This window comes from Antennarius striatus, chromosome 16 (genome assembly GCF_040054535.1).
Source record: "Antennarius striatus isolate MH-2024 chromosome 16, ASM4005453v1, whole genome shotgun sequence".
In the NCBI taxonomy this organism is placed as follows: domain Eukaryota; kingdom Metazoa; phylum Chordata; class Actinopteri; order Lophiiformes; family Antennariidae; genus Antennarius; species Antennarius striatus.
In genome coordinates this window covers 19,283,900-19,294,451 of record NC_090791.1, presented here as the reverse complement: position 1 = coordinate 19,294,451, position 10,552 = coordinate 19,283,900, and the positions used below count along the sequence as shown (strand labels likewise).

At 41.9% G+C, this 10,552-nt stretch overlaps 1 protein-coding gene across 2 annotated transcripts; it reads left to right on the top strand.

Moving 5' to 3' along the window:
* The first annotated feature begins 206 nt into the window (after window positions 1–206).
* LOC137610349 (mitochondrial adenyl nucleotide antiporter SLC25A23-like) lies at window positions 207–9,508 on the top strand. 2 transcript variants are annotated; one of them, XM_068337939.1, is made up of 10 exons: window positions 207–899; window positions 3,859–3,982; window positions 4,064–4,116; window positions 4,931–5,042; window positions 5,782–5,940; window positions 7,690–7,842; window positions 8,097–8,210; window positions 8,322–8,489; window positions 8,667–8,817; window positions 8,932–9,508. In XM_068337939.1, the coding sequence occupies exons 1-10, from the start codon at window positions 583–585 to the stop codon at window positions 9,111–9,113; spliced, it is 1,533 nt and encodes a 510-aa protein (XP_068194040.1). In that variant the 5' UTR covers window positions 207–582; the 3' UTR covers window positions 9,114–9,508. The 2 variants fall into 2 exon arrangements, with proteins under 2 accessions (XP_068194040.1, XP_068194041.1); XM_068337940.1 differs by having other exon boundaries at window positions 210–795; window positions 4,064–4,151.
* Window positions 9,509–10,552: the final 1,044 nt, after the last annotated feature.

Genomic DNA, 10,552 nt, shown 5'->3' with positions numbered 1-10,552 from the left:
TGGAGCAGGAGACAGGTGTGTGTGTGTGTGCGTGTGTGTGTGCGTGCGTGAATGCGTGTGTGTGTGCGTGTGTGTGTGTGCGTGTGCGTGTGTGTGTGCGTGCGTGCGTGTGTGTGTGTGTGTGCGTGCGTGCGTGCGTGCGTGTGTGTGTGTGTGCGTGTGCGTGTGTGTGTGTGCGTGTGCGCAACGCGCGTTCGCGCCGTTTGGATGGACTGCGGTAGAAGCGGCCGCTCGACCCGGAGCTGCTGCTGTGACGGAAACTTTAATGCCCCTGGTCGACTCCGTGGATTTTCCGGTGTGAGCGAGCAGAGCTGCTGTGGGGATTAATTCACGGGAGCTCGCTAAAGCCGCATCCATCCATCCATCCATCCATCCATCCATCCATCCATCCATCCTGGACTTCCTCCGCAGACCAGCGGCGCGTCACGGTCACCGCTCCTCCGTTTCCCGCTATGTCGTGAGGGATCTGTGCGGTACCCGCGGAATCCAGGACGAGCCTTTCATCCGCTGTCGGCTGTGACAGTGTTATGCTCATCTGTGGCATCAACAGCCGACCGCAACACACCGCTTTCTCTCTTTCCCATGGGCGGAGACGAGGAGCGGCTCCACGCCCAGACTCGCCGCGGAGGAAACGAAGGAAGCGGAGAAAACGCAGAGTCCGTGGACGCGGACAGAGAGAGGAGACATGTGGAGCTGTTCCAACAGCTGGACCTGAATAAAGACGGCAGGGTGGACATCAGTGAGCTGAGGACGGCGCTGGCAGCGCGGGGTTTGCATCAACGGGAGGCGGAGGAGGTGAGGCAGGAGCCGGCGCTCGGACGCCGGCTGCCGCTGACGCGCTCATCCGCAGGTTCCCACGTCACTGCAGGGCAGCACACACTTCACACACGACTTACACGGTAGAGAATATAGATTTTATTTCACCGGACATTTCTTGGCTTTCCCGGTGTCTTTGAAAAAGGTTCTCAATCTGGTATTTCTTTGAAAAGTCATAATAAAAAGTCCTAATTTGACACAAAGCAAATGTTGATTTCAAAATTGTTCAAATCTGAGGTGAAAACACACTTTTGGTTATTGGCACAGGTTTATTTAGTTATGAAGCTGACAGAAGCAACGGAACATTTAAATGAAATACTGTAGAGCACAAGTAACTAGAGTTCCCAGTATTAAGGCAGTTTTTTGAGGTTCTCCAGCTGAGGACCCCTCAGTAACTGTGGAGCCCATCACTGCCATGATGTACTCTACTGTTGTTTGGCTTCATGTTTATCACACACCAATATGTTGTAGTTTTATAAGCAAACAATCGTTTTAGAAAAGGTCTGTGTTGCGTTGTGACGTCACACTCGTGGTCCTGCCACAATGACGAAGTCAATGTGGTTTTAGAACAGAACACCATCAGCTCCAGGTACTCACTCTGAATTCCATTCATTTCTTCCATGAAGAAAAACCTTTTTCACAGCCTGTGGTCCTTTTGAAGACTTTCTATCGTCTATTTACAGAGTTGGCTCCTGTATAAAAATTAATTTGTTAAGACACACCGTAACTAGTGATGACATTTTAAACTGTTAATCGTGGTCTTGTGACAGTGAGTCAGAGTGACCAATATTCATTTCAAATTACTTATGTGCATTTACGCATTATCTACTCTCACTATTGTTAGATAAAAGAGTACTTATATTCGTGGGATAGTAGTTAAATATTGAACACCCCAGCTCAAACTATAGAATGACATCATGGTACCTCTCTGCCTTCCTGTAGTTATCATGCAGTAAGACAGTGCAGTCAGGTCCGTTGTCATTACATGTCATGTCTTCTTGCAGATCAGTCACTAATCTGGGTGGCCTAGTTATAAAACGGTGTGGAAGACAACCTGACCCAGTTTGCAGAGGAACCGAAGGATGTGGATTAATAATGGAAGAGTTTAGGAATCTGTAAAACAAACCTGCTACGCCTACCTGTTCTCACTTTACCCCATCCAGGCCATCCAGTGTAGATGTATTCTAGGTTTGTAAGCCCTGTTCAGATGTTGAGTCAGCATTAGGCCTACAGGTGATGAATTAATGTGTGCTGAGAGTGGACAAATAATTTCCACTTTGGGGAATTAATAAAGTTGATTTTATTTAATGTCATTGAGGACACATCTGACTCCGTTTCCAAGCCATTGTCACCCACAGTGGCCAATGGCTTTTTGTCATACTGTCATAGTTCATTTAGGGTTTTTGAATTCTTATTTAGTTACACTTCTCATTTTAACCCCTTTCTTTCATAGAAATAAAGTAGAAGTCTATGGAATTAGAGTTTTGACCCAGGTTGACCACACAAACATGAAACCTGTGTGTTAGAAACGATGAGATTAATTAACCAATATGAGATTGCTTTTTTCCACCATACTGTTTCAATATTCAATACAAGTGGTCCTCAGACTACTAACACAAGAGGTTGTTCGTAAGTTGAATTCTTGGCAAGTCGTTATTTATTAAAGTTCAATCTATAATCAATGTAACTTTTCCATCCCCACCTCTGCTGAATGAATTTTCCCCTCAGGGATGTAGAGGCCAAGCCCAGCTTTAATCCACTGAGGTTTTCCACCACATTGACTGAATGACGCGCTGATGCACTTCCTGGTCATCAAAAGTCCAACACGCCCCTTTATGTTTGATTACTCTGTTTTATTTCATTAAGTTTCTCAGTTAACTCAACCAATAGTTAACACCAAGTAGCATAGCACTCAGAGTTCAGCAGTCAAAAAATGGTTGATTCTTCAGGACGGAAACCTAACCCGCCAACATTGGTCCCTACTAATACCTGAGCACCAATTATACCCAGAAGACCCAATACATCATTTAGTTCCTACATCGGGACAACCCCATCAATAATTAAAACAATATGACATAACTGGCAGTTTTCTTCCAGGTAGACTATAGTCTACATTGGAGTCTATAGTCTACATTGGAGTCTATAGTCTACATTGGAGTCTATAGTCTACATTGGAGTCTATAGTCTACATTGGAGTCTATAGTCTACATTGGAGTCTATAGTCTACATTGCTCGCTTTAACTTTCACCCTGACCTGAATTGTCTTCAGTCTCCATGTTGGTGAACATAAATACATTTTGAGTTTATTTCCTGCTCAGAAGTTCACAGTAGTTGGACACGGCAGCACGCAGTTGTTTGTTTCTACAAATATTTGTACCTGGACTGAGACACCAGGTAATACCTAATGACCCATCACCTGGAGTCATTCGTGGTTGGCTGTGGAACAGTGTCCTGTTTTTGTTGTCAGTTTTTTCAAGCTGCACCCCATTTTCCCTGCTTTCTTTGGTTGTTTAGCAGCAATTTCCAAAATACTTGCATTTCTCTGGTAAACAGTCAAGTTCTGTGACAGGATCATCTCCCAAAGACGTAATTCCTCTTAAACCAGGTTTCTTTTGTACAATGAAAGAAAAGTGACAGTTGGAATGATCAATGAATAGAACCAATGTAACAAAAAATGTAAATTTAAATTGATGTTTACTGATGTCATCTGCATGTATTGAAAAGTGTGCTTAGGAACTAGTCTTGTATTCTCTGTCTTTCTCTGTGTGTCCTAATCAAGAGAGGGGAGAATATGGTTCCTGCAGGTGAGTTCTGATTTACTTCTTGACTGACAGAGAGCACAGCGCCTCACATCCTGTCCTCTTCTGTCTGCACTGTATCTGTTGTACTCTCTCTACACCACTGAACACTTCCTGTGCATCTGCATTAGCAATACCCTGTCATTGGTACACACTTACCTCCACCATGTCCAACTCCTCCATTCCATCTGAGTCCTCCGGACCTCAAGCTGATGGTCTGACGCTCCTCTGTGTGCCCCCACAGATTGTCCTTGAGAGTGACATCAACCAGGATGGTTTGCTGGACCTCCAGGAGTTCTCTCAGTACCTGCAGGTTCATGAGAAGAGACTGTGGCTCATGTTCCATAGTGTTGACCAGAACCATGATGGTGATACACCTCATGTTAATTTACCAGTGACACAAACACCACAGACTGGCTGCTGTTTACACCCTCTGCTCTTGTTTGAAGGTCGAATTGATGCTGGAGAGATCCAGGACTTACTGCACAAGCTTGGTGTTAAGGTGACTATGGAGCAAGCCTCCAGAATCTTGCAGAGGTATTGTGAATGTGTGTTTGTGTTCTTATATTCATCCAGCTGATCACTGAGTGGGCTAATCTGGCACTGTATCAATGTAGTTCTCATTCTATTTTTCAAAAGGTAATTTTGTGTTCCCATCATGTTGTCCTTTCCCAAATAAAGTAGCATGTAATGTACCCCAAGGGTCAATGCTTAGTATACTTATTTCCATAAAAATGTAACTTCACTGTTTTAGAGTCGACATATAGGTTTATATTTCTATTAAACCCACTGATGTATGTTTCCTCCATAACTATCTGATAGACAAAAACTGCTTTTGGTTCCATATCTAGATAAAACACATCATCATCATCATCATCTGCTGGTTACCTGTTACAATAATTTGCTGCCTGTTATATCTTTGTCTTTTTTTCAGTTGAAACAACAATTTTGAAAATAATAATAATAATCAACTGCACAGATCCAATCCTTATTCTTACATGAGCTATTTACCTGGCTCATTCCATATCTGATGTTTTAACTGCTTATGAAGGTCAGTGTAGTGTGAGGTTGGTTGTTCAGTTCTTTGTCTCTTTAAGATTCCACACCAAAAACTAAAAGGAGAGGGGGCAGGGTGATATCTTACTTTTAACCACAGATCGGTGCCTGAACAACTAGCAGACCACATTTGCGATTGCTATTTAAAACAATGCTGTCTGAACTTGTTTGAGGGGAAGCAAATATTTTAACTAAGAGAGGGATGCCAGCATAAGTAAACTGCTGACATGCGACCGTGTTTGTTAAAATGTCTCCCCCAGTATGGACAAGGATGGAACTATGACCATTAATTGGACTGAGTGGCGCGATCACTTCCTGCTTAACCCTTTCCACAACATGGAGGAGATCGTCCACCACTGGAAACACTCCCATGTAAGTCTCCTGCTTTCAGTGATAGAAACGGCCCAGTTCATAATAATCATAGTGAGAACCGACTGCAATTACTGTCACGTGTAACAGAAATAGAAAGTTAAAGGCATAGTGTGTAGTGCTGTGACATCCCAGCAAGAAAGTTCCTTTCTGTGCAGAGTTTGTTCTCCCTGTGGGTTCTCTCCAGGTTCTCCAACTTCCTTCCTCCTAATAAACATGCAGCTTCGGTAAATTTCTTACTCCAAATTGTCCGTAGGTGTGAGTTTGGGTGAGAGGGGTTGTTTGTCTTTCATACGGTCCCTCGATGTGGTGGCGAAGCGTCCAAAGTGTACCCCTCCTGTCGCCCATAGTCGTCTGGGATAGGGTCCGAGGTGACCCGTGACCCATGAGGCGGATGGATGGATGGATGGATGTATGGATGGATGGGTCGATGGATCAATGGATGGATGGAAAAAATAATGAGATCTGATCAGGATATGTGAAGCATAACAAAACTAAAGAAAAGGATCAGATTGAAGGGATATGAATAAATATTGAAACAGTAAAAACTGGTTGTGTATTCAGGTGTAACTTTCAAAGACAATCTGTAGCTTTTAAGGATGTGCTATATTTTTGTACCATTGGTGACAAAATAAAAACTTGTATTTTAGTAACAGATTTTCTGCATCAGTTCCACAATAAAAATGTTTAAAGGCCACCTGAAAGATATATGTTGTCCTTAAAATCTCTATTGGTGTCACAGATGTTTGATATTGGGGAACATCCCACTGTGCCAGACGAGTTCTCGGAGCGTGAGCGACAGTCAGGTTTGGTGTGGAAGCAACTAGTTGCTGGGGCAATGGCAGGAGCTGTGTCCCGAACAGGTACTGCACCGCTGGACCGTCTAAAAGTCTTCCTGCAGGTGAGTCGTTCCACAAAGTTCATAATTACACATTATCCCCATGTGATGGGCTGTCTCTCAAAGCTTTTCTCATTCATGTTCTGAAAATTTTTGTCTATCAATATGATGAAAAAAATCGGTTTGGAGCTGTCTTTAAGAGCACCTTATTTTTCGAGCAATATCCACCCAAAAAATCAGATGATGGAGGCTGATTCACATCTTTCACCTGAGTATACAGACAGAACGGGTCCAACTTTTAACTCTAAAGTCTTCTCAAAGGCAGCCATTAAAGCCCCACCTCAAAGGCTGAAACGCTGTTTCTTCTCCAGGACCATTCATTCATCTTCTCTGGGTGCGACGCCAGTGCACCGCGACCATCACTGAACTGTACTTGATAAAACACTCCAGCCCTCACGCCAGTCCTGCTGAGATACTGCTGGGACAGCTCATTTCAGCTGCTTTTATTTGTTCATTCATTTTCACAACTGCTTCCACCACTGACGTGGGTTGTGGGGAGCTGTAGCCTATCCCAGCTGACTGAGGGCGTGAGGCAGGGGAAACTCTGGGTGCAAAAGTGCCAAAGCTTCTTTGAGATTGATACTGAACTTCATATTTCTTTATGTCCTGTTTCACTGACATCAAAGAACAAATGTCCTAAAAATTTTTAAACTATATGTCTCAAAATTCTACCACCAGCGGCCCCAGCATTAGCAACATGACCAATCTCTCCGCTAGACTTGTGACTTATCAGAAACATTCAGAAGGAAACCCAAATCCCTGGAGTTATTCTAAACTCTGATTTGTCCTTTGATGGTCAGGGGACCAAAGTAGTACTTCTTTGTGAGAAACGATATGATGTATGATACGTGATATGAAACGAGTGAGAGAAGACAGGTAGGTAGGTGGGTGGGTGAGAGGGTAGGTAGGTAAGTAGGTAGGTAGAGGGACAGAAAGAGAGAAAGAAATAGATAGATACTTTATTAATCCCGGAGGATTAACAAAGTGTAGGACCTTATAGTGTCCTACACAATGAGGTCCTACACAAAAATATTCATTAGTGAGCTGGCTAAAACAAATGAATTAAAAAAAACTCAAAATAATTCAAAGACAGTACAGTACAGTATGACAGGTATGTCATGTTTAAATTTTATTTGAATGTCTGAATAAGTCATGTCCTAACCTCTAGATTGGTGGCTCTCTATCCCTGTGGGAGCTTGACCCCCGTGTTGGGTATGTCGATCTCGGAACAAAATTCTTTAACCTTAAAGCTGTTTAATGTCCTTAGACTGTTGGACTAATGATCAGTGGCCTGTCCGGTCCTCCTGCCATGTTTATAACCGCATTATGATCTTTTGTCTACTTTCCTGCCATATTGTTCATCCTTGACAAAGTTCTTTATTGATGTTTGTTTGGAAAGCATGTATCTGTATCATAGCTTTGCTCTGCAGATGATCTGGTTGTGATTCCTTTCATCATGCTGGTTGTGATTGTATTCGATAGGTGGGCATCTTATACTGCAGACTTAATGTCTATGTTAATGGATAATAAAATAGTCCTTGTGAGCAGGGAATCTTCTTTTAGAGTTGGCCAATAGACTGTACACTATAGATAGATGATGATTAACGTTAGCATTCATTGGTTAGATATTCAATGTGTAAATTAGATTTGAGATTCTCCAGTTCTATGTGAACTCTCTTTTCCTTTGTATTTAGTGTTTTCCTGCCCAGCACACAGACTATATTAAGATAATTGACCTGTTTGTGCATTCAGGTACATGGTTCTAAATCTCGAGGGATGAATCTATGGACTGGATTGAGGGGAATGGTCAAGGAAGGAGGCATATTGTCACTCTGGAGGGGAAATGGCATCAATGTCCTGAAGATTGCTCCTGAATCGGCCATTAAGTTTATGGCATATGAACAGGTCGGTGCACTCCAACCAATCGATGACAAGAAATAATTGGAAATCAGTCCTTTCAGATTTTTGTAAATAGAATTGATGGTAAATCTAAGACCAAAACTGACAACCAGTCGTGAAGAAAGTGAATAAATCCTCCCTTATTTTCATGTCAGGATGACTGAATTCTGTCTACACACTTTTAACATCCACCTTTCATGCTGTATCAAATCTGTCCTTCTCTACGTCTTCCCTGCCACTCGTTCTTTTGTTGACTACAGATTAAATGGTTGATTCGGGGCAATAAAGAGGGGCGCTCTTTAAGGGTACAAGAAAGGTTTATTGCTGGATCTTTAGCAGGCGCTACTGCCCAGACCATCATCTACCCAATGGAGGTCAGTTTAAAGCTCATCATATTTGGACTGCTTACTGTACAGCTGATCCTCAACCATCAAACCTTGCACACTGATTATTTCTTCACCCTTCTCCTGCACTCTGACCTGTAGGTCCTGAAGACTCGTCTTACGCTAAGGAAGACTGGACAATACTCAGGTATGGCTGATTGTGCGAGGAAGATCATGAAGGTGGAGGGAGCCCGGGCTTTCTACAGGGGCTATCTGCCAAATACAATCGGCATCATTCCGTATGCTGGGATCGATTTGGCCGTGTATGAGGTGTGTGCAGTGCGCAGTAAAAATGACAAATAACCTGTGAAAGTTTGACCAAAGGTTCCACAATACATTTCAATGCAATTTTAAATCATTTAAGTTTAAAGTTCTTATGCCTTTACTTTCTCAACTCACCAACTTCATATAATAAACAATTTCTGTCTGTTCCTGCTCCATCTAAAGACTCTGAAGAATGCCTGGCTTCAGAAGTACTGCATAGATTCTGCAGACCCAGGAGTTCTTGTGCTCCTGGGCTGTGGTACCATCTCAAGTACCTGTGGACAGCTGGCGTCCTATCCCCTCGCTCTCATCCGCACACGTATGCAGGCACAAGGTAAAATATATTTTAGGATATATTCTTAATATATTGTGCCATTGTGAACTATGATCAGCTATGAGTCAAAGTTGATAGGATCCTCTCTAAGCTCCTTTATTCCTTTTCTTTCAGCCATTACTGAAGGTACACCCAAGCTGACCATGGTGGGCCAGTTCAAATACATTATATCACATGAGGGTGTCCCCGGTCTGTACCGGGGCATCACCCCCAACTTCCTCAAAGTCGTCCCAGCGGTCAGCATCTCCTACGTAGTATATGAGCACATGAAGAAAATCCTTGGGGTGGGCTACTAGACAATGACTCACAGAAGAGGGAAGATGATGCAGCTCCTCAGACCTCTGAGGAAAACAACAAAGAGAGCAAAGAGGAGCTGGGCAGTTGGAGGTCACACTGCCCTGTGTTGCACTTCCTGTTAACACGAACTGTGTCAAGCTTGGGTTGCTTCAGCTTCTGTACAAGCATTTGCTTGTGGGATTTGTAGATGGGACTGAGGTAAATATTTGTTCTCGGATACCAGTATTATAAATACATACAGGGAATGCTTTCATGCTCTGCACTGGTATTTTGACAGTCACTTCAGGGCAACATCCAACAGCAGCAATTTGACAGTTTGCACTACATATTTACTCCATAATTAAGACAACATACACACGCCCTCCCTGATATTTGTGACCGACGTCATTAGATCCCCCAAAAACTTATTTTCATTTTATTTTGTTTATTTATTATATTTTATTTATTATAAATAAAATACAATATTTTATTTGTATAATATATATTTATATATTGTATATGTATATTATATATATTATATATGTATATTATATATTATAAATTACAATTATATATATTATATTATGTATATATTATACACTTTATGTAATATTTATATGTTATACATTTATATATTATATATATATTAATATATTTATGTAATAAATATTATATTTTATAATTCATTATATTTTTCATTTTATTATATTCATTTTCATTTTATTTTCATTCATCACTGTCAATCTAGCTCCCCAGTAGCCCCAACAAGCTAGCATCATGTTCATCAGCTGGCAGAAAGTAAGTACGTGACATCACCCAGCGTGGTAGTCATTCAATTTGTTAGCCTCAAATTAAAAGCTCACCTAAAACAGAAGTTGAGTTATCCACACTCTCCCATGGTGACTGTTAAACGTGAACATGTACGAGACTGATGCTCACGTGGGATCATGTGTACCCATTTACTATACACATGTGATCTTTGCATGGCTTGTCTTCTTTTTATGGTTCAAATCCATCAATGCAGGTATATCCTGAGCTACATGATTATGCTCCCCTTATATCAAAGGTACTGTCCTGTTTTGGCCAGCTGGAGCTCTTCGCTGCTTGTCTTTCCCCTGCTCACTCACCTTCTCACTCTGTCACTGCTTTGGATTCAGTTCTATATAGGGTTACAGCGCTTAAAAAATAACTGAGGAAATCAGACAAGAAATAGAAACAACAAGGTCAAGTAATTATAATTTTGTTCAGGTTTGATTTACTCTTTGTCCTTTCTCCTTTTCATTTGCACTTGCTTTCTCCTGATAGAGGCTTCACCTAGACCAATAAAAACTGAAAGATGTGTCATATCCACTGTAGATCAGCGTCTGCCTCAACAGGATGACTGCTTTTTTTTTACTTTGAGGAGCAACTTTCTGCTTGACAGAAGCCTAAGAGGTGGTCAGATGTTCTTACAGCAATG

Bases quoted from the DNA above. Each gene is read 5' to 3' on its own strand.
- LOC137610349 (XM_068337939.1), top strand. From the start codon at position 583: ATGGGCGGAGACGAGGAGCGGCTCCACGCCCAGACTCGCCGCGGAGGA. The intron at 900-3,858 runs GTAGAGAATATA...GTGCCCCCACAG, and splicing joins CTTCACACACGACTTACACG to ATTGTCCTTGAGAGTGACAT. The intron at 3,983-4,063 runs GTGATACACCTC...TCTTGTTTGAAG, and splicing joins TGTTGACCAGAACCATGATG to GTCGAATTGATGCTGGAGAG.